At 38.6% G+C, this 27776-nt stretch overlaps 4 protein-coding genes across 9 annotated transcripts in view; 2 read left to right on the top strand and 2 right to left on the bottom strand.

Moving 5' to 3' along the window:
• Positions 1–543, top strand: part of LOC105382889 (glutathione S-transferase 1) — a 12941-nt gene extending 12398 nt beyond the window's left edge. Inside the window, exon 5 of the mRNA XM_048628452.1 lies at positions 285–543. Within this exon, the coding sequence (XP_048484409.1) occupies positions 285–432 (148 nt within the window). The 3' untranslated portion in view covers positions 433–543. The remainder of the gene's footprint in view (positions 1–284) is intronic.
• Positions 539–16610, bottom strand: LOC105382890 (ubiquitin-conjugating enzyme E2 Q2). Its single transcript, XM_011552864.3, has 8 exons — positions 16337–16610; positions 14796–14912; positions 13981–14081; positions 13475–13610; positions 12906–13077; positions 11693–11884; positions 1790–2017; positions 539–1061 (listed from the first exon to the last, which is right to left on the bottom strand). The coding sequence occupies exons 1-8, from the start codon at positions 16496–16498 to the stop codon at positions 1030–1032; spliced, it is 1140 nt and encodes a 379-aa protein (XP_011551166.1). The 5' UTR covers positions 16499–16610; the 3' UTR covers positions 539–1029.
• A 353-nt stretch (positions 16611–16963) lies between these two features.
• Positions 16964–17802, top strand: LOC105382891 (protein kish-A). The gene is made up of 3 exons (XM_011552865.3): positions 16964–17120; positions 17216–17325; positions 17664–17802. The coding sequence occupies exons 1-3, from the start codon at positions 17118–17120 to the stop codon at positions 17767–17769; spliced, it is 219 nt and encodes a 72-aa protein (XP_011551167.1). The 5' UTR covers positions 16964–17117; the 3' UTR covers positions 17770–17802.
• A 146-nt stretch (positions 17803–17948) lies between these two features.
• Positions 17949–27776, bottom strand: part of LOC105388054 (ras GTPase-activating protein 1) — a 31731-nt gene continuing 21903 nt past the window's right edge. For all 6 annotated transcript variants that reach the window (XM_048628445.1, XM_048628444.1, XM_048628442.1 and 3 more), the window contains 4 exons: positions 24953–25107; positions 23981–24116; positions 23169–23342; positions 17949–22524 (listed from right to left, as the gene is read on the bottom strand). In XM_048628445.1, the coding sequence (XP_048484402.1) occupies positions 23191–23342; positions 23981–24116; positions 24953–25107 (443 nt within the window). In that variant the 3' untranslated portion in view covers positions 17949–22524; positions 23169–23190. The remainder of the gene's footprint in view (positions 22525–23168; positions 23343–23980; positions 24117–24952; positions 25108–27776) is intronic.

The following is a 27776-nucleotide window of genomic DNA, read 5'->3' on the forward strand; positions in this document are numbered from 1 at the left end:
TTCCCATGTCTTGTTACATTGCAAAGGCGTGGAGACACTACGATCAAAAATCCTCGGATCTCCGGGGTCCCTCCGGGAAGCCATGAGCAACCTAGGTCGTCTACTGGCTTTCTGGCGTGAGCTTGGGTGGCTTAATAGCTAGTCACCCCATAGGTATTTCACGCATAATGGCCCACCTTGGAGGCTAAATGCGGAAAATCAGCTCGCCATGATAGATAGATAGATAGATAGAGGTATACCTACTTTCTCCTGCATTAACTTTTTCTGTTTTGTTTATTTCACAGACATCCCAACACTCGAGAATGGTTAGTAAATATGTCTAGAAAACCATTTTACAGAAAATGCAATGCAGAAGGAAATGAAATGCTGATATCACTACTAAAATCTTCAATGAAAAATAATAAACAAAACGATAAAAAAGCTAAATTATGATTGATTTGCGCATTTATTTTAAAATATGTACATAGTTATGTTATGGTGCTATATTTAATTATTATTTTGATTGTAAATACAGAGGTTGCGGACAAAAACACAAACAAAGAATCACAGGTTTTTTTATTTCAATAACTAAAAAGAAATGCAAAGAATTTTCCAACTTTACACTCCAGTATAACGTCTAGGGCTACCATATGGATAACTTTAATGAGAAATGAATGATTACAAAAAACGTTACACATTTAAACATTTCCTATAAGTCTTATATAAAGTCTCTCGTGACCGCACACTATCTTCGTTCAAACATGAATAGCACTTAACGTATGATTAAAGACACATACTAACTCGAGACTCCGCACTGCCCTCAGTCATGCTTAACGAACTAACCTACTGCCTCAGTTTCTATTACTTTGATTTATGGAATCCTCACGTTGGTTTAAGACTATTTTTATTTTACACCAATTTAGCATAAGTCACTTGTCGGAATTTGTAGGGAAGTTGTTTTTTTTTTGTATTTGAAATTTTGGGCTATACCGTAAATTTAATCTGCTTCACGTAATTAGTCTTAAATGTTATGGCAGTGGCGGGCGTTCATTAACCATCTTCTTTCGGGGGTGTGAACCAACCTGAAACGTAAAACATGTTCAGTATTTATTGATATCATAGGACACCAATAAGCATAGATGATACATACAAAGCATCTATTCTTATTAATTACATTTGTGGGGTTATAATGAGTAAGGTATCAGCCATCACAACCTATATCCGTGTCTACAGAACTGTTTAGTTCGATGATTGACTGATTATTTGGTCGAGATATGGAGATTAAAAGGCTATATATTATTAAACAATACATTATTTTTACGTAACTGACGAGATTCCATCAGTGGATACTATATAGCCTTTTAATCTCGATATCTCCATGGGAAAAAAGTGGTATCTGTTGTGGACAAAAACATCATTTAAATATAAAATATTTTCATCAACCAAGGCAGTTGACCGTTACTAAAGAGCTCCACCTACCATCGAGCCTGATTTCACGCTTCATGCAGGATAGTGCCGCCTGTTTAGCCACTTTTTTAGGTTTACATAATCGAAATTTCGACTGTAATACATTTGTTGTACATTTATTGAGACATCCACTATGTAAAATTCACTCCATAATTTTCAACCCACTATGTTACTGTACTAATCAAGTTCAGTTTTTTTTTTACTGTACTGAAGTGAGTAAAAATTCTAGAGTATAACTCGTGTGTTTGAGTATTAAATCGCTTAGTTTGATATTGACTCCCAGCACAATCCTGCCATCTATCCAATCAGGCTCGATGACAGGCGGAACCCTCAACAAACCCACCGTTCTTCTCATGTATCTGCACGAGGCACTTGAAGCTCTGCTGCGCGCGAGCCAGGCTGTACTGCGACTGCGACACCACCTTAGTGGCTCCGAACTGGATGCGCGCCTTCCCCTTCACCAGGGTCGCGGCGATCTGCATGATGACGGCCTCGACTGTGTAGGCGGACGACCAGCCCTGTTTGGTGAGGAGCTCCATGCATATCGCGCCGCCTACTAACACGTAGCCGCCTGGAATGGGAGAGGGAAAAGGTTTAATGATGTGAAATAAATCAATATATAAAAATATTAAAAAATAAGCAGAGCCGCAATGGTGGTATAAATCTCGGTGTGCGGGTTGTAAGTCCGTACATAACTAATGATAATTTTATAAATGATAAAGTCACTGATAAATGATATATTCAAGATTATTCAAGTTCCACAATGATACTTAATTACGTTAAAACTATGATAATGATGAATGCACCCGTTGCCGCCCGGCAATACGTTCCGCGATGCACTGAGTCGGCCGCGTGTGCGCGACTCGCAAGAAATACGAATTGCTGAGGTAAGTGTTCGGTTGACCCGAACATACTCCCGGGCGGGGAAAGTACATAAAAATAAAGAAATTATTAAAATGTACAAAATAATAAAATGATAAAAGAAGCCACCAAGTAAAATCAAATTAAAGATCTCAAAAAATAACATTGATTAAAATAACACTCAATTTATAAAATTCAAAAATCTATTTTGAGTCAGAGACATGAAAATGAACTTTAGTTAATATTGGTGAAGTGGCTATGTTTACTTGCTTACTACGGTTTAAACTATCGCTAATGTTTTCGCTACTGTCTCTAACTTGCCGAATCTGACGTTCAGATTTATTTATAACGCGAACACTATCTTTAACACTATCATTAAGGTTTTTTGATAACGGACTAACACTAGGCTGCTCGGCCTGATAACACTTTCGCGCACTAACACTAGCACTATCACTATCGGAGAGCGGGGCGCGCGGGGCGCGGGGAGAGCGGCGTCGGCAGCGCCTCCACGCCAGCACCGCGCCCGCCGCCGCCGCTGCCGCCACCGCCAGGTAGCTCACGGCGTACTGGTGGACGTCATGTGAGGACAACCTCACGTCTGCTGCCTCAGCTCCTTGCTTCATATCATCTATTTGTTTATCTAACTGGAGCAACTTGCCTTTCCAGTCTAAGTCTGTTTCGTTCGAACGATCGACGGGCGAGTCTTCTATCGGTAGAGCAATATTAACGATATGATTTATCTCCAACACTTTCGGTGTATACACATTTGCTTCTGAGTTTAGCATGCTAGAGTGTGATTGTTGGGCAAATAGAGTAAAATCGTCACCTTTTAACTCGCATCTTTGTCCCAGACTGATGATACCGGATCCTTTCAACTGGTGTGGCGTGACTGCATCTTCACATATTATTCTTACATGATACGTATCGCAACAAAAGTAGAAATATGATGATGACTCATACAACTTAATCCACTGGTTCTTACAAACTGATTTGCTGATCTTGCATTTCCCTGCTTCAGACTGTAAGTTACAGAATTTTTCGGTGGAGCTCAGGTGATAGATTGGATTATCCAAATTGCAAAAATAACGCTGATCATGATATTGGCATTCTTTTAGTTCTTCATTATTTATCGGCAAGTACGTATATTTTCTAAAATTAATGGCAATGTATTCTGATATAGGCGTGATCTGATACATAGTTTCCTTTGTTTGATGAGGCAGTGGTACCAATAGTTCAAAGCTGTCTCTGCTTAATATGGGAATTTTTATTTCTATAATTAAATATTGTTGTAACATTTTTGCTTTACATTTCATTAACTTGTATATTTTTGGTATATCTGCTTGTACAGTATTTATAGGCAATGTTAAGTCTTTGGGCAACTGACTTGAAATTATGCTAAGCTCCTTGAGCAGCTGATCTGGATTTAGTAGGTGGATATTGACTTGGCCATGATAAATGTCAGTTATAGTGTTAAGCAGATCTGATTGAATTCTTTTTAAGTTTTGTAATAGGTTGCTAGCTGTTAGAGAGGCTAAGGAAAACTCTTGGAAAATTACCCAAGATGTTACTTTTAGCTGTACATTATTTGCAATTTTATCTAGGCTTTCCAGATGCTTATAAATGATTTTATGCTGACTATCCATGATCTCTTTAGTTTTCTTTAATAGGTTGTAGCCTGTCTCAATTACTGATGTCTGATTCTTCCACAAGCGTATCAAATGACTCTCATTGTTTCTTATCTCTTCGATGTCTCGCTTGTACTGTTCCGCGAAATGGTCGTCGAGTATCCCGAACAGGCTGTTTGTAACATAACCCACTGCATTAATGTACCCGCGCCGGCTGCGGCGCGTGGCGCGTGCGCTATAGTTCCGACTAAGCATAATCTGGTTATAGTATTGTAGCTCTTTATAGTCATGAATGAGTTGTGATATTATCATATTACAGTGATTGTCTTGCTCTGTTTTAGCACATGTTTGATTTAGGTATCTTGTAATGTTTTCGAATGCTGTGATTCCTTCCCAGTATGATGATAAGTCGTAATAAACAATTAGGGTCCAGTCATCCCGTACTAATTGCATCTGAGTTATTGGGTCAAAGTAGATTGATTGATTTTGCGGTAGTGTAGTTACATTGTAGGCACAGTTGTAACCTGATATCATTGACATGAAGAACAGTAGCGCTAACGCTACTGATACGAATGTTGTTGGTGATCCTTTTCTTAATTGTCTTTTATCTTGACTTGGTTGCTCCGTGTTTTCTGCTGAATCATTTGGATGATTTATGTTATTTTGATTTGATTGAAGTGGTAAAATTGATAACCTCGTAAGTGGTCTTTTTAAGATGCCGTTTTTTGTTTTTAGAGTTACAACTCTGACATAGCCATCTGCGCCTGGATGCACATCTATGACTCTGCCTAGCGGCCATTTGCCAGCTGGTATGATATCGTCCTGAATAAGAACAAGGCTGCCGATCTCTATGTTCACATGTGGTCTCAACCATTTTCCTCTTGCTGAGAGTTGTGTCAGATATTCCGTTTTCCAACGCTGCCATATGTCATTATGTAGTTTTCTGATCAAATGCCACCGTGTTCTGGCATCCTGCTCTGTCTCAATAACTGTCAATCCTGCGTCTCCGTAGAGAAAGTGTGCTGGAGTTAAGGCGTCCAAGTCCTCAACATCTTCTGACAAAGCACACAGAGGCCTGGCATTCAAACATGCTTCGAGCTGTGCTAAGATGGTGCTGAGCTCCTCGAAAGTCAGCTTTTGATCTCCGATTACCCTTTTCATGTGATATTTTAGGCTCCTCACTGCTCGTTCCCACAAGCCTCCTGCCGTGGGCCACGAGGGAGCGTTGAAGTGCCACTCTATGTTTAACTCGCTGATTTCCTTGTAAAAGCTGTCGTTGAATATTTTCTGTAACTCAACGTATTCTTCATTGATTTTTCGACTGGCGCCAATAAAATTCTTTCCTTGATCACTGTATAAATGTCTTGGGGCCTTCTTTCGAGCCGCCATTCTCTTGAGGCATGCTAGGAATGCTGAGCTGCTAAGGTCCGACACCAGCTCCAGGTGAACGGCCTTCGTCATCATGCAGACAAATATTGCTATATAACCTTTCGTAGTTTTCACACCACGACCTTTATTTGCTTTGATATCTATGAAGCCAGTGTAGTCAACACCCATGTGATAAAAGGGCGGTGAGGGGGTGACTCTCGCTTCTGGAAGGTCACCCATGATTTGAGGGCGTATCTCCTTGTTTTGTTTTCTGCATGTGATGCAGTTTCGAACGCGTTTCTTTACTGCACGGTTTCCGCCAATGATCCAGTATTTTGTTCTGATTGCTGAGAGGGTAAGTCGCGCTCCACCATGGAACGTCAGATGATGAGCTTGGTCGATCAATAGATCCGTGACCCGACTACTGTGTGGTATGATTAAGGGGTGCTTCATTTCTTCATCCAAGTTTGATTTCTCTAATCTGCCTCCGACACGTAACAGTCCGTTTTCGTCAAGTACAGGGTTCAAATTTAGCAGTTTGCTTTTCTGATGCAGTTTATTGTGCTTGATTAAATGATTTATATCCTCTTCGAATTCTGACCGCTGCACATGTTTGATAACGAGTATGTTAGCCTTCCGCAACTCGTGTAATGTGAGATAGCTCGGCAGCGAATTCCTTTGTGTGTTCAATGCTCTGAGTAGCCATGCTATCACTCTGATTACTTTATTAATACAGCTGTACCTTTGTATTAATTTTTCGATGATACTTTCCTCCATGTTAACTTGAACGACGTTTGACTGTTTTATCTTGATCTCGTGATTGGTCATGTAATTTTTCGGTGATTGGTCTATTTGGCCTGATTGTAGCCATTGTGGTCCATTGAACCATAAGGTATTTTCCTTTAGCTGCGCGGCCGAGATTCCTCTGCTGGCGCTGTCCGCCGGGTTTTCTGCTGATTTTACATATCGCCAATTGCTGCTATCGACAACTTGTGTGATTGCTGTTACTCGGTTTTTCACAAACGGCTTCCACCGCTCCGGGCTGCCCTGTAGCCATCCGAGCACTACCATTGAGTCACTCCACCCAAATGCTGAGCTCATCGGAATGTTCAGACATTCGGAAATCTTTCTGATTAATTTCGATAGTAGAAGTGCTCCACTTAACTCCAACTTCGGTAGTGAGACTTCTTTTTTCTTAGGTACCAATTTTGTTTTCGCTGCTATTAGCGTTATCTTCACTTGATCGTTTTGGATGATTCGTGCGTAAACTACGCATGCATATGCCTTCTCTGAGGCGTCGCAGAACCCATGTAGCTCTACGTCATCTTTGCCATTGCTCCCCGTCCATCTTGCTAATTTGAAAAATGTTATGTTTTCGACATCACTTCGTAACTTGATCCATTCGGTTTTTACATGTTGTGGCACAGTTTCATCCCAATTTAGGTTCAAATTGTAAACTTCTTGAAAAAATAGTTTTAGTCTTACAACAACTGGTGCTAGCCAGCCGAGGGGGTCGAAAAGTTTTGCGATTTCCGACAATAATAGTCGTTTTGTTAGTTTAGGCGGGGTTTCTTTGTTCATGTTACAGGTGAAATTAAAAGTGTCGTCCTTTGAATTCCAGCCCAGACCCAGAATTTTTGACCTGTCGTCAGTTTTGAAATGATGAATGGTTTGCTCTTGATCTATGTTATTTAATTCTGATAACAACTCCGGGTTGTTGGATGACCACTTCCTCAAGGTAAATCCGCCTTTTTTCAGTAGTTGATTTAAATCGCTGACAAGCTGCTTTCCGTGCTCAACTGTTTGCGTTCCATGGACTAAATCGTCTGTGTAGAAGTTTGTCTCCAGAATTGATGCTGCTTCTGGGAACTGTTCCCTTTCATCGGTTGCTAATTGTCTTAGGGTCATCATGGCAAGATAAGGGCTGGCCTTGACCCCATATGTCACCCGTGTGAGCTGATATGATTGGAGAGGCTGCTGTGGATCATCTCTCCATATGATCTTCTGTAAACTTCTGTCTTCTTCTTGAATGATGATACCTCTAAACATCTTCTCGATGTCTGCAGTGAATACATACTTATGTTGGCGCCATCTTAGTATCAAGGATTGCAAATCCTGCTGAAGATTAGGTCCTCGGTACATTAAATCGTTTAAGCTATGGCACGTTGATGTTTTGTTCCCAGCGTTGTACACGACCCTTAACTTACAAGTTAATGATTCCGACCTCAGCACAGCGTGATGAGGGAGATAATATTCGGGGGCTGCGTTGCTCGTGCACGGTTCCATGTGTCCAAGTGTCTGATATTCTTTGATAAATTCTTTATATAATTTTGATAGCTGCTGCTCTCTCTTAAACCTTTTCTCTAAGTTTAAAAACTGTGCTGTCGCCGTTTGTTTGGATGATCCTAATTTCTCTTCAAAATTATCTACCATCGGAAGTTTAACTTCATATTTCCCATCGCTTCTCCTCTTCGTAGTTGACATGTAAAAATCAACACATTTTTGATCCTCTGACGTCATGCTTGGTGGCTCTGTAACTTCTTCTAAAGCCCAAAATTTTTGTATATCTTCCACGTGATTGAAAACTACGTTGCATTGAAATGATTTTCCTATGCTGCCGCAAATAATCCAGCCGAGGCGAGTCTGTTGCACAATTGGCTGAATCTGATCTTCACCCCTGATTATTCCTCCTAACATGATCATGGAGTAAATATCTGCTCCAAATAATATGTCGATCTCCCGACTTACATTAAACTCGGGATCCGCCAACTTGATATTTTCTAGATAAGGCCATGCTGGCTTCTGAAATGTTTGATTAGGTAAATGCTTTACAAGGTTGTTCATGATAATTACATCCGTGTCAAATGTAAAGTCCTCGTAGATTGATGAGCATGATACTGAAATTAACCCTTTGCTATTGTTCTCTTTCGCTCCTACTCCTACGATGAGTCCCTGGCACTTCTGCCGTTTGATACCTAATGTTTGCGCCGCTTTTTCCGTAATAAGGGAAACTTGGGATCCCTGGTCGATAAGAGCCCTCATTATGATCTGCGTTCCGTCAATTGAGGTAACTTTTACCAAAGTTGTAGCTAACAATATCTCCTTAGTTTCTCCCAGTGATACATTAGAGTTGATATTTGCATGTTTATAGCGATGATTATTACCGGAGTGCACAGTCCTGTGTTGATTGTAATGCGATCCACTAGCCGCCGCCGGGCTTATCGGGGTCTTTGCACAAGCCGAGTGCAATAAAGTGTTGTGCTGACCAGAACAATTGCGACACCTTCTTTGGGAATAACACGGATTCCCATTATGAGTATACAAGCAATTTATGCAATATTGCAGTCTATTTATTGTTTTTAGCTTCATATCAGGCGACATTTCTAGAAAACTGCTGCAACTAAATATACCGTGGTCATGAGAACAAAGCGGACATTTGATAGCTTGCACAGTCATTGATTTCATGAAGGGTTTCGACGTGTTGTTATGATAATTTCCTTGGGAATTATTGTTGTAATTTGATTTCTTGTGAACATTTCCTTGGTTGACCGGTGGGAAAGTAGGTTTTTGTTGAATTACGTCATGTTTTCTTCGACTTGATTCCAGAATGGTGAACTTACTTTCCAAAAATTTTAGAAAATCGTTTAATTTTGGCAATTCACGAGAGTTATCTAACGACTCTATGTAGTCTCCATATGTGGCGTTATCCAATTTTTGGGACAGTATGTGCACTAGGATGGGGTCCCACGTGCTGATGTCGACCTCCAAATTCTTTATCCCGTGAAGACATTCTAATGTTAAATCATGTAACTTTTTTTATCTGGCCTAATGATTGCTGCTGCATGTTTTGAAATCCTAACAGCGTGTTAGCGTGAGAGGTGAAAATGAGTTTTTTATTGTTATAGCGGTTGTTCAGAATTTCCCAGCATACTTGATAATTGTCGGAGCTGATAGTGAGATGCTGGATGAGCCTTTCTGCTTCTCCCTTTACCTTAGCCTTTAAAAACTGCATTTTTTGTGCACTGGACAGTGATGGGTTGATATGTATAGCTTCGTTGAATAAATCTTTGAATGATACCCACTGATTAAATTGACCGCTGAACTCAGGAATCTCCATCTGCGGGGTAGACTTATCTCTGTATGATACCGACCATAATTTTTTATTGATCTCTCTCTTCATTTTGATAAACGATTCTTCGTATTGATTAAATGCTGCTTCGTATTCTGGATTCTGACCATTTTGCTCGCCATAAATCTCCCAATGTAAACTATCTACAGTTGCCCATCTTGATTGCAGAGACTTAAGAGCGTCTTCGTATTCCCATTTATCAGAAAGAGAATCCAAGTTGATACTTGCCATTGTTCGCTCAAATGCTGTGAAGTTTGCCGACTGCTTTCGTAGCATCTCGTCACACCTGCTGTATGCTCCTCGAGAGCTGATACGTTGTTCTGATACTGATTTGCCCTGATTTTCCTCACCTTTGTTCGACGAGGTTGATTGCTGCTGTGGACCGGGCTGCTTCGCCTGCTGACTCTGCGACTGAGCCAAGAGTTGCTGTTGCTGATACGTCATGATTAAGTTTTTGATAGAATGATAATGCTCTTCTGTTTTAATGTATACGTTTTCCACGATATACTGATGATTCTGTATGTCTTGATACTCACATATTTCCAAATGATTATGCTGGAACTCTGCCCAGAGTTCATCTAAGGTCTCTAACTTCTTCACGAAGTAGCCTGCCGTTTTACGATATGAACTATCTTTTTTGAAATTGCTCTCGAACTGAACGAAGCTTTTGATAAGCTCATTTTGCCTGATGACTATGCTCTCCATGATTGTTTGATAATCATAAATTGATTGCTATGATTGATAAGTAATGGAACGATCTTACTTTGAGATGATCTGCTTCTGCTGCTGCAGCTGCTGCTTACCCAATCCTTAGTCCAAAGATTAGGTATGATAGGTAATCCTTTCACAGGTTGATTTTGATCACTTAATCACTGATATTGATAGTTCACTGATAATGATAACGTTATTGTTCACTGATAAACTGTTTGATTGATACACTGATTTTAGACCTCATACGATGAGATCGGATCGCGAGGTCCACACGCTCGAAGGACCATTTTATGTGCGGGTTGTAAGTCCGTACATAACTAATGATAATTTTATAAATGATAAAGTCACTGATAAATGATATATTCAAGATTATTCAAGTTCCACAATGATACTTAATTACGTTAAAACTATGATAATGATGAATGCACCCGTTGCCGCCCGGCAATACGTTCCGCGATGCACTGAGTCGGCCGCGTGTGCGCGACTCGCAAGAAATACGAATTGCTGAGGTAAGTGTTCGGTTGACCCGAACACTCGGATCTACATCTTAAAGGTTGTATACCTAAGTATTAAATAAATATTAATCTGCAATATTGCCATTGCAATTAATAAAAAGCCTTGTTTCATTTAACCAGGCTTTTTATTAGCTGTTAGTTCATTGTACAGAAAATCTGGGTCTATAATGTTGAAAACTCAAAATACCAGTCGCAGTCGGATTGACGTAAATTCCGGCCGGGTAGTATGAGTCATGATTACTTTATAATATTGTTTCTTTATTTGGGGAAGTTTTAAGGATTAGGCTTCTCAGTGGGAAACTATGCGATTCACGATGATATTTGGCGACATTATGAAGAAGTTTGTGGAAAATTCTGAAAATTTTCCTGTGGTTATCACCAACTTATTAATTTATCGAATGCTATTTAGTATTGACACAAGTGTTATATGAATGTTGGACAAATAAAAATACTTAATCTGCGTCCATTATAAAGACAGAAATTTGTATAAATATTATTGTATTTTTGGTGATGTTATGTTGTTTATAAGCATATTTTATGACGTCATTGCGAAGCTACTGTTTTTATTACGCCTTATATTTTTGATACGTCCCCACGTAGCATTAATGCAGCTCCTAAATCCTGATATTGAACCCAGGTAACACTTTTCATCCTTTCACTTCAAAAATCATTATTTAACACACCCTGAAAGTCTAGCACGGGGCACAAAACGTGACAAAAGTTTTGCGTAGGGGGGTACTTCGGGGGCTTCGAGAGCGAGTCCGACAGAAAACTTTTGTTACGTCTTGAGCGTCTTGCGCCCCGTCCTAGGCCTTCTGTAAATTGGTGATAAATGATAGCAAAAAAACAGTATTATTATGTAGGTATATTCATACCTAAGCATTATTGTCCAATATCTAGGAGATGAAAGCCCACAACCTGACCACATCGACAACCTGGGATAGAATATCCTGGCGCCGGAGTACGAGGAGGCTCGACCCCAGCTGAACTGGGAAGAGGGCAGCAGAAAGAAAGAAGATGTATACAGTATATCGCACCTGAAATAATCGGGTAAACAACCCTCACAAAGGGCGGCTCGAACGGATAGGTCTCCTTGAACATGATGTTGAGCAGGATGGAGTCCTTGCCCTCCTTCTCCTTGAGCAGCAGCAGGTCGCTGTGCAGCGCGCTGTCCGGGTCCACGGAGCGCAGCCGGATGTTCCACTCGTACAGGGAGTCGTTCACCAGCTCTGCGGGACAAAAAGTCAAATAAGTATAGAATAGAATAGATATTCTTTATTTGTACACAAAAACATGGACAAATTTACAAAAAAACTTAATCTAACACATATGTGCAAATGGCAGCCTTATTGCTTAAAGCAATTTCTTCCAGGCAACCTTTGGGTGGAAGGATATTGCGATGCAAAGTATTGTAAAACCAACAAAAATGTTGAGGGCCTAGTACACAGTGGTCCATTATGATCCTATAAAGATATGTATTATGAGCCTTAAAAGTCTGAAGGATGCATAAATATGGTGAAAAACTAGACACATGATAAACAGACTAAGATAATGGGAGGATGAATTCTTATTCAAAATCCCATATAATATTTTCTTTCTCCGTTAAGGGTTTGGTGAAGTTCAAAGCTTGGCATGTATATTGTATTCCTTACGGTAAAACGCACAGCCATAACTCATTGATATAACTTATTACTTGGTTATATGGACAGAAAACGAGATAGTGTCTTCATAAATAGCATCCAGACACTCAACAATATATCTGAAGATAACATCAATAATGGTCAGTAAAATACGGCAAGTGGCAACGATCTATAATGGCTGTAGCATATTGCATTCAGTAAATAAAGTTTCAAGTTCAAACTACTCTACATATTTAATGAAGGTCATGTAGTACTAAATACTTTGTATTGATTCTGGCATTGGCTGCAACTTCAAAGACTTCTTGTAGAAATTAATTTCCTGGGTGTTTATCTTTTATCCATGCTATAATATTAAAATCTTGCAAATTATTCAAAAAGAAAAATGAATCTCTAATTAAAATAAATTAATTGATCTAATTTTAAGAAGTAAATTTTATTCTCTCATCACTTTTGCTCATATCAATTTAAAAAGTATCCATTTTGTTACTATGACAGAAAGCTAGAAGTCATGCATCCTGACCAACCACAGAGGACACTTTTTAAGTCCACTTTGGAAGTGCATTTAATTTACACAATTTCTGGCAGGCTCTAGGCAGGCAAAAGTACTCACCAATAGAATACATATTGTTCTTGTGCGAGCAGGACCGGTATATGTCTCGGAGCTCCTTCATGAGGCGGTCGGTGGCCTGCAGGCTGCCCGACACGCTGCCCGCCAGGTAGTCCTGCCGCTGGTTCTGTCTCAGCCGCTCCAGTGTCGCTAGGTGCTCTGTTTCCATGTCGTCCTGGTAGATTGGAGCATGGAAGTGTTAGTCAGTGAGATAGATTATTAGATTTTTCTTATAAAAATGATGATAGGGTAGGGTTGGGTCTCTGAAGGGCCTAGCTTTAAATTATGATCAACATATTATCAGATTCCTACTTGTGTAAATCTAACTAAGCATGAACTAAGCCTAGTGTAAGCCTAGTGGGAGTATTAATAATAGCGCGTGTACTGCTAGGTGGCGACTGACCCGAGCCATACGAATTCGCCACTACTCAATGGTGTACAAACTCGCACTCCAATCAATATGCTAATCACAGCATAACATACTTTAGTTCTGCTGAACTTGGTACACAAACAGTACAGTGAAACTGGGATATTCTTCACATGTATCTATTACTCTTCAGGCTTCAACAAACCTTGTTACTGCGTCCGGCATCGTCCACCATCTCCAGTGGCAAGTCATCCTCTCCCTCCGAGTCATCCTCCTCTGCAGCCATTTCCTCGTCCTCTTCTGTGCCGGACTCCGCCCCATTTGATGTCACACTTGGTACCCTGGAATTGTGCAGGAGAGCAGTTATTACGTGAGCTACGCATTTGAGCAATGCTACATTAAGAAAAAAACCTTGGATTTGTACCTGTGTAAAAAGCCTTTCATAAATAATCAAATGAATTGCTTAAATTATGGTCATATTAAAAAAATACATGTGAAAAGGTAAAAAATCTAGGAGAGCTCTGAGCTATTTAGTGGAAGTAAGGTTAGTTATATCCTGGCCAAGATAGAGTTATTGTGTGCTTTCCTGTTTATTATATTTTACTGTTTCTTTGATAAACATAGGAAAAAACAAACTTAAAGCAGAATTTACTCAAGCAGTGCCTATCATGGGCTGATGCTGATGATGATGTAAATAACATATTCACTCACCTCTGATGGGGTACCGGGTAGAGAGGCAGGGCGAGGGAGTCTAAATCGGGAGGCTCTGGTACTCCGTGTAACTTGCAGAGCTCTCTCAATAATATACCAACCTAGAATGTTACAAACATACTAATTAAACCTAGTTATTACTAAAAAGCTATGGTGGAAAGATTGCATCCAGTGGAGTGCTTTGGGAGAGGCCAACGTCCAGCAGTGGACTGCTATAGGCTGGAGGTGATGATGTTAAAACATCATAGGTATTATAATTGAACATGTGTAACTAGTCTGATGCAACCAAAATATTACTATGTGATATCAATGTCCAATGGGGTATACAACAGTATACATTGCTGGACCCAAGTTTTACCCATGTTTTATGATTGTTTAAAATGTTGATAAGTAAAAAATTGTCATATAGCATTTGTTCAATTATAATTACAACATAACAAAACAATATATTGTGTGTGTTGTCCAAGAAATGAGTACAATGTCCTAGTACAGGTGAATGCACTACTATTTACCTTCGAGATAAAGAGCCTGGGTTGAACTTAATCAGTGATCAAGGTCAATGAACTTATCAGATACACTCAACAATATTTCATGGTAAATTGCATTTAGTCATTATACTTTAGGCTAGAATTAAAATAATCACTGATGATTCTAATGAACACAAACAAAATAAGGTATAACTTAAATGTTGTATAAAATAGAACTACACAGAAATTATATCTCATACAAATTGTATTGCCATCCTCAAGGAACCACAGTCAAGGGAAAACCTACCTCATGTAGAACCACTTTATCTTTTTAAAACTATATCTTACCTGGTTTATAACATGATTGTCTCTGCCTTGTGTATAGCTCAGGATTTGAACTGCATTTGTCACAATAGGGTCTTCACTGTCTGCAAACCACACAGGTGGTGTGGTTGGGTATGTCTCCTAAAAGAATAGTAAAGGAACAATGTATAATTCAAGTATTCAATGTGGTGCAACATTTTGCCAGGATAGCTTCTAAAACTCAAGTGGCTGTTGGCCAGTCATATCTACTGAAGAACCAACAGTTGCTAACTGAAAATCAGCAAACTAAAACCCGCTTCAGCACTGGAAAGCAATACTCACACATTTTTTATTTATTTTCTATACTTATGTTTGTGTTGTTTCCGTGTGTGTTTGAAATAAATGAATTTCCTTTCTTGAGTTGTTGTGGTTTAAGTTAGAAACAATTAACAGAAACAAATCATAGGAGACCTTTGAGTCTACTGGCCTACAACTTTGGATAGGTCACTAGTGGTTGGATAAGGATTTACTCAGAATATTGTAAATTTTTTTGGGAGTGGTGACTGGATTAATTTCCAAAACATAGCATTAGGCATGAGTTTACTGAATTGATAAAAGTAAAATGTTTAGGCTAGGCATAGTAAGGTATGAGTGTTAATTTAATATTACCATTTAAACTTGAAACTGAAAACCCATTACTGTTTCAATACTTAAAGCTAATCTTATACCTACATAATTATCACTAACTACATGGCAATAAGGAAATTTACTTAAATTTTATTTAGATATGATTAGAATTCAATTGTTTACATAAACAAATATGACTGTAATGTAATCAAAACATTAGAATGATAGTTTACATTCTCTTCAGTCAACAATACATTAATTAGATAGATGTACATATTTTACTAAACTGTTTACATTATTGAACACCATAGAAAATGAAGAATTTAATTGCACCTTGCAGAGCATTTGAAGCAAAACACCACATGAATCTCAGGTAGAGCAACAAATAGCTCAAAACGAAAATATCAACAAAAACTCAAACCAGTAATAGTGAATGCTACAAACAAAAAAACACTGTATGGGCCAATAAAAAGAGACCGTGACAAAACGCAGGTAGGCACTGACTCAGGGTGCCATTGTACCGAAAACTGCACCCATGCACCGTTACTTAGCCAGCCAAGTGCTAGAATACATGAAGAGATCATGATTAAACACTCGCGTTTACGACCGTGGAGTCGGATAACGCAAATAATCAATAGAACGGCCGACATAGACCATAACAACTTGAGTACCTCGGGGCTTACACACGATCTACAGGGCAACCCTGCGCACTACCCACGATCAATTCCAGTGCATCTGATACGTAAACAAAACAATAAACTCTATGTAAATTACTAAACCTAAAGTACAACAGGAATTTGAAATCGATTGGGCATTTAACATCCCGAAACCTTTTGTTGACAGCCCAACCCATATAAACAAGGAGCCTTTGTTCAATATAAAGATAATCAATAAACCAGTTATCAAAATAGAAAACGGTGGTCTGTTTCATGGTGAACAAAATAGGGATATCTACTTACGGTAATATTGGCGTGAATTTCATATTTCTTTCCATTTCTGCCAACGAATCTGCAGGTCAGTTCGTCGACACTAGCTGACATTATCTGAAACCTTTCATGGTTCTTAGGAAACACTTGTTCTAATGTTTTGATTTCTAACTTTAGCGTGTTCAAACAAGCCATTAGAGTGCTGAAACACAAATTTAAAAACTAAATAATAATCCGCGATAAATGCATAGGAATAATTTTACGTTCACTCGCGATCAAGCAAAATGGCGGAACGTAATGGCGGACAATTTTTTTCCACATGTTTTCTGTAGAGGGCAGCATTGTAGAGGCTGCGTTCAAATTTTTACAAACTCATGCCTTGGAATAATGACACATAAGAAGTACAATACTTTGCAGGTAACTGAATAATTTTTCAGTTAAGTTATGATTATGATAGGTCAGAAAAAGTAAATGTTTTAGGAAATAGATAGAACCAGATAGAACTGACTAATATTTCCAGCAGAGGACGATTGCGCTCATGGAGATAAGAAATGAAATTCCGAAAGTCCGCATTTGCGTCTGTGTCTACTGGATGCGTTCATAAAATAACATTATATTCTGAGATTGTACAGACTGTTACGTCAAACCACAGAGTAGAGTCATACTTTGACATTGTCAATTTGACTTTTTGCGGCTTTGTGGAAGTTCTACATATTTTGGTTTAGATTGGATTCTTCAAATAATTTTCTAAGTTTTCTAATAAAATTTAGTTATACCATTGTTATGATTTGATAATAGAAATCCACAGTAAGAAATGGTACGTTTCTACCTTATTGATAAATTTTGCCCTACATACCTTTTACCTACCTATATTACAACAGATTTTCATAACAAATATTGTTTTTGTTCCAGAGTGCATTATTTAATTTCCAAAGTCTTTTGTCCGTAATTTTACTGCTAATATGTACGTGTGCATATTTGAGGTCGTTCTTCCCTGGCCTAATGGACAGAAATAAAACTGGGTAAGGTTATATTATTCTGTACTAAAATCTTCTTTTATGAGACTCAGTACATCTGTTTGAAAAATTACAAAGTTTCGGAGGCCTGTTCACTAAATTAAACCAATTGCATGAAAAGCTCTCCATATTGCATATTCCATTCAGCAAAAGTAGGCCCTCAATAGACTCAGTCAGATTGATTGCCCTATTGCCCATTGAATAATCAGCTGTGTGGTTTATGACCACTATTTTCCTGTAGATACCTAGTTACATCATTTATTTCAAGTATGCATACTCATACTTGTCTAAGATGCACTCACATTCTCTGAATTAACCTATCTAATTTTTCACATTAATTTCAGGTTTTTGGGAACATTCTGGAAATGTGCAAGAATCGGAGAAAGGAAGTCCCCCTATGTTGCATTTTGTTGTGTAGTTATGGCATTTACAATTTTATTCCTAACATAAAATAAATAGTAAATAAATATTTTATATTTTCAATAAGACTAGTTATTTACTTACCATTAGGCTTAATTCATACTGGCTCAGAGAGTAGTGACTAAGTTGATGTTGATTAATTAAATTCACAACAGATAAAAATAAATAAAAAATAGTCTTAAATAATATCAAAATGAAACAAGTCAAAATGTGTATATCCATAATAATTTTATTTTAATACAAGACTGGGTTTCTAGTACAGATAAAAATTTGATAGAAAACAGTACATATCTACTACTAGGGGTAAAATATAAAATGGTTACAAAACGGTACAAACCTAGTTTATGTCATGAACTCATGATGTACTTTATTGCAACTTCACAAGGTAATTTATGGCTTGAATGTTTTGTATCAAAACTTATGTGATTTTTACGAGTTACATGTAACATGCCATTTCTTGCGAATTTACTCATGGATAAATTTAGACAAATGCCATAATATTTAAGTAAAATACTTGCAAAAATAGTAAATTAAACATGTAAATTTTATTATGACTGTAACTAATGGATTTGTATCAATTTATATACTTTATATCGGAAACCAAAATATAACACCCTGTGTGATAGGGTGATTTTACAACAGCAAATTAATATAATACAAACCTTTTATGGTAAACTATATTTTACTAAACTTTAATTTAGGTAGTTTATGAAATATTAACAAGTGCTTCTGGTAAGTCTTACTGTGCTTGTTTATTTAATTATAAGTAACATAGGTGACAATCAATTGTCTGAATATAAAAATTTGGTAAGTAATGCGATAATCTTTACAGGGTGACAGTTTTATTTATGTGCTGCTTTACGTATAGTACTTACATACAACATGAAGTTACAGGCATAAATCATACTATTGCATTTTGTTAAGTTTAGGCACGACTTGCTATATGAGCTAAATGTTACTAAAAAAACAGCTAAGCTAAGCTGGTGATCATGATTTCAAAAAAATGTACCTGGGTAGGTAGGTAAGAGTGTAAAAGCGTATCGATAGTAGTCTCGGCTACTATTCATCGGTATTTTTTTTTACCAATAAATAACTAGTTCTTTATATTTTTTCTTGCCGAAGCTGACCGAAGGCTCAACTAAACTTCGGTTAAAGATAATTTAACTTTACTGTGTTGCGTATGACATAATTTATTTTTCGAAAAACCCGATTGCTTTTTATGTATGCACATCAATCGAAGGTACGTAGGTGTATTTATTTACATTTTGTGCTCTATCGTACCTACGATTTTCCCAAAATAATGTCGACAACATATTAAAATTTTCCGAAAATTGCGTCTTAGCAGTCTTTCTTAGTAACAATTTTGTGAGAACCTAACACATACTCTAAGTAATTCTTCTAATTAATAATTGGAGCACAAATCAGTCTAGACGGTCCTATCATAAGCTAGAATTAGCTAGGAAAATAAAATTAACTTGGTAGGTAGGTATACAACTAAACCTTTGTCTTATTTTTTTACAGTTATATGTTATGTAGTCCGGTTCAAACAACTTGAAGGTCAAAGCACCTATTCATTCTTTCAAAGATTGACAGTTTGTTATTTAGACAAAGGACAAAAGTCTAATAGCTGCCAACTTCAGAACTATCAAGTTCTTTGGACCGAACTGTACCATGGTGGTTGTTGGTACCACAGTTTCGTATTATCATACTGGGAAGCCACAATTACATCTTTAGACGTGTTTAATTTTATTTTTCTAGCCAGCTCTACATAACATACATGCCTTCAATTTCAATACAATGACATCACATTTACAACTACCATCTATTGCTAATAAAAATGAACGAATTATTCGATTAGAATAACTAAGCCACAAAATTGTGCTTGTTCATTCTAATCATCTAGTTAGATAGTACGTCACATCATGGGGATCCTTTATACATTAGGTTTAAAAAATATATATATTACTGTTTCTTTTGATATAAAGGTAGGTATAATGGAATGAAAACAATGTTTTTCAAAGTCTGGAACATATGTACGTCAGCTAGAGCCGATAACAAGCTTTTAGGCAAATAAAGCCCGTACGAATTATAGCTTTGTAGGTATCAAAGTACCTACCACCGATCGGTATATCGATGGAGCTGTTACAACAATTTTATTAAATGATATTTAGGCCTTTCCTAATACAAGTTTTATTTAAATAAGTAAAACATTCAAAACAATTTTATAAGACGCATAAAATAGTATAAGTACAAATAATATGGCACTAGAAAGTATACATTAGGATTTTGAAAAAAAGTGAAATTGAGCAAGGAATGGAAGTGGTATTCAATAAGTAATTCAATGCACCACAATATTAAGATTTATTATGCACCGTAGGTACTACTTGGATTTATATCTTATAGTTCGTTATATTTCCCAAGAGTCGTACCTACCGATTAGCACTTTTTTAGTAGGTATTATGTATTTAAATATGTCTAAACGCAATTACAAACAACAGGTAAAATATAAATTCAAAGAGTATAAAATAAATGCGATACAGAAAGCAGTAAGTTAAACATGATAGGAATATAATATATTAACACACAATCAGAATATGAAATGCGATTGTGTAACTAAAGAATGGAATCAAATACATTAACCAGAGGGCTAAGTGTAGGTTTTTCTTAACCGATTGAGCAGAAAAAAAAGAGAAAATCGACTCAAATTGGTATGGCGCGAAGCTAGTGCAGCGCGTATACCGCTAGGTGGCGACTCTCCCGCGCCATATAAATTTGCGTTTACTCGCAACTAATCGAACGTAGTAAAACTCGCACTTCCCATGCTGAAGCATGTCGTTTTTTCCCCGGAACAATAATATTTATCACAGAGAATAAGTTAAGTGCAGTGCACAGAACCGTTCAATTTCGTGCCTACAAAACGTGCTTTTACCACAAACGTGCACTATTACTTTCTAAAAAGAACATTACCCTCCCTATTACAAACCTTAGACTAAACATAGTTCTGGTTTAGAACCGGCTTTAGATTATTGATAATTATCTATCAAATATCTGCACTGAAACAGGTCCTAAATCAGAACTATATTCAGTCTACGATTTATAATAAACGGATACAAGTTCTGTAAATTTTATCACAATCAAAATTTATCAAAGAGTAAGCGTGCGACCGTAACAAACTGAGAGTGTTTTATAACATTAATTATATTTATTTAGAGAAGTAAATTTCTAGACTACATAGTCTATCAGAGTCCAGGCTTGCAAAAAAAGGTCTGGAAACCCATTCGATTTCGCCATTCAAATTGATACAGATGGCTGTATCTTTACTGCATCTCTACTTGTTATGAAGAATTTTGAGTTCGTATAACATTATACAATGTTTTATTGCTTACGACTGTCTTTATGGAAATTGGTCATCTACACATACACTACTTAAAGTAATCGATACCAACCCTATTTTATCATAACTTATTTGCATTTTAATAAGTGCAATGCAACCGCATTTATGACATAAAAATCAATTCCACGTATATGTATTAAAATGTGTATTATGTACTTGGCAGTGGAAGCATCAATATTGATTCCAAGCTTTTACTGGAAATCCCATTAACTATAATTATTACTGTGAGTTAACCAGTACAGTTCCATTCGCGTAAGTTGACCATAAGGGCAACCCTATGTGCATGAGCATTAATGAAGGAATGAGCGTCTTTGCCGCAATAGACGAATAGCGACAGAGCGGCATGGCAAGCACCAATGGCGTCGATCTATCTTGACGCATACTCCCTACACCACTTTTATAGGGCATAACAAATTCCACCTTACATGGGGTTCAACTCACGTGAGTGGAACTGCAACGCATTATTTAAACTCAATGAGAAACCAAACTGGCTACTTGCTAAAAGCTTATAATAATTTTCAGTTCGTTTAATATAATCATAACTAACGAATAAATAGAGCTTACATACTAGAGAGCTTTTTAATGTTATCCTTAAATTATAATTAATATAACTGAGATTATACAGGTAAATAAAGCATTAATTATTATAATAATTATTAGAAATAAACATGATCTAACTTAGAGTACCAAATCGTATTAAAATGTTTAGTGTGATTATGATTTTGGCACGAGAAAGCTCAAAATAAATTCGTTACGACACATACATAGATTCCGTATAAGCTAAGACGTAAAACTTATTTAAAATATTGGTAAAAGCACACAGATAATTTATAATTTTCTCAATTTGCTAAAAAAGACAAAATATTCAAGCCGAATATATCATAAGGAATGGGAGTTTTTACGCACCAGATGTAAAGGTAGGATTCGTAATGCCAGCATTTTGACAGCGCTATCAAATAATGCTATGGCTTTAGAGTAACAGTATTGTGTAATATACCTCACACGCACACACAATCATAAAACTTTTTCATAGTTTGGTTCATTAGGACTATTTACCATTTCAATGGGTCTGAGTGTGAATGGGTAATAGTTCTTTTGACAATTATATTATAAGTATAAGTTGTATACGAATATACATAGTATGGGCACATCTTAGAATAGTGCACGTTTCAAACTCCCTGTTTAAATATACAATCTTAATTTTAGAGGCACTTATTTTCCGAAAAGGTTTGTGTATTTCTGCGTCTGTTACCCAATATTTTAGATAAGTTCCCGGGGGCTAAAGCTACCAATGACTAAATGTATGTAGACTATGAACGTTCTTCGCAGCCTGTGCAGACTGGCCAGTTATAAATACCCTCTAACTTACTGGAGACTCTTCCTCATTTACCCTGGAAAATATTAACAGATTAATATTAACTTTCTATCGTCATGACAACCCATCACGTCCCCACTGCTGGGGTTCAGATCTCCTTTCAATGAAGGAAGTGATAAGGCCTAGTCCACCACGCTGGCCTAGTGCGGGTTGGTGGACCCCCACTCAAGCAAGTGGGAAACCCGACTACTTTTTATAAGTATTGCCAAACGCACTTGCCTTGAATATCATAGACAAATTGGCAATATCTATACATTTTCTCACAATGTCAATAATGCTTAAGTTTGCGTCGGTTACACCAAATTACCAGTAGGTACGCCAAACACAGCTGTACCTCACGCAAAGTTTTCTGCATACATCATACATATTCAATCAATAGGTCATGATAGTTTAAGTTAGGCCTTTACAGAAATAACCTGAATGCTACATTCTGAAAAATGTGAGCCTTCAAACCTATCTAAACACTGACAAAGGCTTATAAACTTGGAACGTGATCTCATTTTCGTACTGGTTATGCAGTGAAAAATAAACACAAATAGGTATATAATACGTAGGACGTAGGTTTTATGTGGTAACTTATAAATCACTGTCTATTTCACACTTTCATTACTGTCATCTCTAGCTTCTATCCTATCAATAAATAAATAAACAATCCCTCACCTGTAAACATCCCGGGCGCGTCCTATCTGATCATCTCCAGATACTTGTGCTTGTGCTTGGTCAGCATCTCCGTGACGGTGACCAGCTTCCTGATGGCCGGCTGCGTCTTGGCCATGGTCTGTAGCTCGGCTAGATGCGCCACGCATATGTGGTGGAGGGTTGCTAGCTCTTTCGCTGTGGGGATGAGGGTGGGTTTTGTTAGTTTAGTTAACGGCTGAATGGCGTAGTGGTTAGTGGCCCTGACTGCTATGCCGAAGGTCCCGGGTTCGATTCCCGGCTGGGGCAGATATTTGTTTAAAGACAGATATTTGTACTCGGGTCTTGGGTGTTGATATTTATATTTACTATGTATCTATCTATGTATTTGTGTAGATATATCAGCTGTCCGACACCCATAACACAGGTTCTGTCTAGCTTAGGGTCGGATGGCCGTGTGTGAGATGTCCCCACATATTTATTTATTTATTAGTTTTTAAATTTGTTGAACAGGTTAGCTGGACAGGACTTGCAATAGAGAGATTTTTTAAACAGTTTGGAAGATTGCGTTTGTTTTTCTGAGTCTTTGGTTTGACGACCGAATGGTGTAGTGATTAGTTACCCTGACTGCTATGCCGAAGATCCCGAGTTCTAGCCTCGGCCGAGGCAGATATATGTACTCTGGTGTGGTAGGTGTTAATTTGTAGGTATATTAAAATATGTATCTGTGTAGATATATCAGCCTATCGGGTGTCCCATACCCATCATATTACAGGCTCTGTCTAGCTTGGGGTCGGATGGCTGTGTGTGAGATGTCCCCACATATCACACTGTACCTATATCGAAGCTGTTGTTGTTGGCGTTGGGCGGGGACGCGCCGGGCTCGGGCGCCGCGCTCAGCTGGTCCAGGAACACCACCATGCGCTCCTTGTTCTTCAATATGAAGGGGTTCACTACCTCCATGTAGGGCTCCTGTTAGAAGAAAGATGGAGGTTATTTTATTTAATTATTTATTTACACACATGGTTAGATTATGTCTACGGTCACGATGTAAATCGGAAAGGTACTGTCGAATCTATTAAGAGTGGAGTTACCAATAGCCGGGCCACGCGATCTGAAAAAATATATAAATACAAAGTTCTTAGTCGCGATCTATTCGCAATGGAACATCTGGTGTAGATCCTGCTATACAACCGCAATCGCAAGAAATGAAACGTTATGTCCTAAATTTTTAATGACAAATAAATAAATCGGATTCTATCTCATCTTGCCATAGATAGACCGACATACACATACAAACAGTTTCCTAGTGCCCTCGTTTACTCACCTTAGTCCCGAACTCGACTCGGTTGGCCAAGTTCCTGGCCACTTGGCTCGCATCAGCAGGATCGCGGCGCGTGCGGCGGCGGCGCCCCCGAGCAGAGCGCCCAGGCCGGGGTCCGCCGGCGCCCGCCAGATGAGCCCCGGGAATGTGTCGCCATCATCATCAGCCTATAGCAGTCCACTGCTGGACGTAGGCCTCTGCCAACGCCACTGGTTGCGATCTATAGCTTTCCTTATAGCTTGAGGGGGAGGAATATGTGTTGTGTAGTCATCATCATCCATCATCTCTGGCCTTTACGTCTATAACAGACAATTTATCCATTGTCTGAGACACTTTCTTTGGTGGCTGTAAAGCCCTATTTTGGAGCGGCACACGTATTGCAAGAGAAGATCCCGACTACTGAAAAGCTGTCGGGCTGGTGGCGTCTCGTTATCCTATCTGTGGTGTGGTAGTGGCTATAGAATTGCAAACACTCTCATCTCACCTTAGCCCCAAACTCGATGAGGTTGGCCAAGTTCTGCAGACATTTGGCGACCATCAGCAGCGAGCGCTGCGCGTGCGGCGGCGGCGCCCCCGAGCAGAGCGCCCAGGCCCGGGGTTCTACTAGGGCGGGGCAGATGAGGCGGAGGAATATGAACCCTGTGGGGAAAGAAGTAGGAGTTAGATTAGATCGGTGCTCCTGGCTAGATTAAGAGCTGTCTATCCGCAATAATGAGCACTGGAGAAGTGTTCCGTGCGGCGGCCTCCAAGACGGAAATCACCAGAAGTGTTGCATCGCGCTCACTCACATCGCGCAGCTTCAAGAGCGGGCGCGACGCAAAACTTTTGTCACCTCTTATTTGAGCCACGTGCTAACACTTCAGGATGATTGCCAACCTTCGCTAGGAGACGGCACCCGAAGAAGAAGATCGGCAATATCAATCTGTCTGTCTCATATTAATGTTGTGTGTTTATGTAATCTTAAACTAAGGGCGTCTTGCACAACAAAGTTAAATAAAATTAAATATATGACCTCTTGCTCTGACATTATACTGTCAGAGCAAGAGACAAACTATTTAATTTTATTTAAATTTGTTGTGTAAGACGCCCTTAATGTTATAGTAATCTTGCTGTGTTCAAGCGATTAATAATCCATAGGTTTTACTGATATAACGTTTATTTACATAGAAAATTGAATATTATACAAATATACAAATGCGTATCGTGACGAGTTCAGATCAAGAACGTGAAAATTCTACAAGCCTCTTTCAGCGGATTCTTTCCGTAGTACTATTGTTTTTAGTTTCCGCCGACCGCCACCAGGCGGCACGGTGGTCGCGGCGCTGCAGTCGCGAACATGCTGTATAAGTATAACCTGTGTATGTGTTGTGTTAAGTAAATAAATAACTTATCTATCTATCAATACGGCACGCGACCTATCACGTATAAACGATAAAAAATATATACGTAAAAAATGTACAGGGTTAAACCGGCTGGCTCGCTTGCGAGTAATCTCTGATCTTCAGGGATTACAGTCGTGAGCTGTATGTATTTAAGAGCTATCTATTTTGATAACGTTAGTTCACTGACAACATTACCTTCTACTATGACTATGGCTCGGGTAGTTGCAAATAAATAAACAACATTGTACTGTAGAGATTTTAATAAATTTAAATAGTTATTTACAATAATAAAAGTATTTTCTAATAAAATTCAGATATTTATATACATAAATTCGGTGGATAATTGTTATCTAGCAATTATATGCAGTAACTCTTGCAACTGCACCTACCTGCTGGTCAATACCTATCATCTACACTATTGACACTGATAACTGCACTATGGTCTCTACACAAGAGCTATTGGAGCAACAGAAGAATATGGAGAAGATGATTGCTGATCGCATGGATGATTTTGAGAGAAAGCTGAAGTCCTCCAACTCAAGCAGGAAGCCAGAGCTTGATGATCTCTCCAGGGATTTCAGCTTATTCAAGGACTCAGTCATGCCCATCCTACGTCTGATGCACGAGCAGATTGCTGGCCTAGTCAGGCAGGTGGATGAAATAGACACCCAGAGCCGTCATAATGCCCTTCTGTTCACTGGCATTGCGGAGGAGAAGGAGGAGGACCCCACGGCGCTGATCACACACACTGTTGTCACCAAGCTGGGTCAGTCACATTTTGATCGCTCCAGCATTATCCAGTGTGTTCGGATTGGAGGCATACAGGACCCTGAGAAGCCCAGGCCTATTCTGGTGAGGTTCTCAACTCCATCTGTCAGGTCACTAATATGGGATAACAAGAGGGAACTCAAATCTAGTCCCATTATCATCCGAGAATTCCTGACCAGGACACGGCAACGCATCTTCATGCGGGCCCGCAAGCACTTCGGTATCAGGGCCTGCTGGACGAGAAATGGTGCCATCTTCATTCAGCTCGCAGACACCAGGGTGAAGGTAGTGTCCGAGCTGGAGTTGGACGAGCTGTGCAGCAAGCACCCGGCGGTGGCAGCGGCCCCCGCGGCTCGCAAGACGCCCGGCACCAAGCCCGCCTCGAAGCCTGGTCCCAGCAGAGTTGTGACTCCAACCACGGCGTCTCAGCCCCCAGTCGCGCAACCTGCTCCAGTAACCAGAAGTAAAGCCGGTGTTCATAAGCGTTGATTCTCATTGTGCTTCAATTTCAATTACTCTTTTCTAAACGCATTGCATTTTTTAGTACTTGCTCGTAACGTAAGGTAGAAGGTAGGTTAATTTATTTTTCCACACAGCAATGTGTTCTTTATTTTGTCTTTGCTTTTGTCGCTTTTGTCAACCAAAGTTTCAGTTTTTTTTTTTTTTTTTTGTAGATTTAGTTGTCAAGAGGTTGACAACTTCAACATATTCTGCCAATTATTTATCTGTGTTTTTAGTTTTCTGTCAGTGTTAAGTATTGGGTTGCGTTCAGAAATTCACGCTCTAAATTAAATAGTCCATTTATTCAAATGTTAATATTCTGAGCGTCAACTATTATTAATTTTTTTTAAAGTCTTTTTTTTTACTTTTTGACCAGCAGGACGGTGCAGGTAGTTTTTTCTACTCGCGCAAGTCAATAATTCGTTTAGTACATATTTTATTAGCTTTATCTATTAGAATATATTATTTATTTAAGTATATAGTATTTTTAATTGTAGTTACATATTACACACACAAACTTTTATGTCTGTTGGATCTGACGATGACTCATTTGCTTCGGCTGATTCTTCTTCTTATCTAAGCGCTGATGATGATGGCCTGTGCCTAAGTGACACTTTAATTAACGAGTTCTCCTCTCTTTCTAAAAATTTTAACGTT

Source organism: Plutella xylostella, chromosome 21, assembly GCF_932276165.1.
Source record: "Plutella xylostella chromosome 21, ilPluXylo3.1, whole genome shotgun sequence".
Lineage (NCBI taxonomy): Eukaryota > Metazoa > Arthropoda > Insecta > Lepidoptera > Plutellidae > Plutella > Plutella xylostella.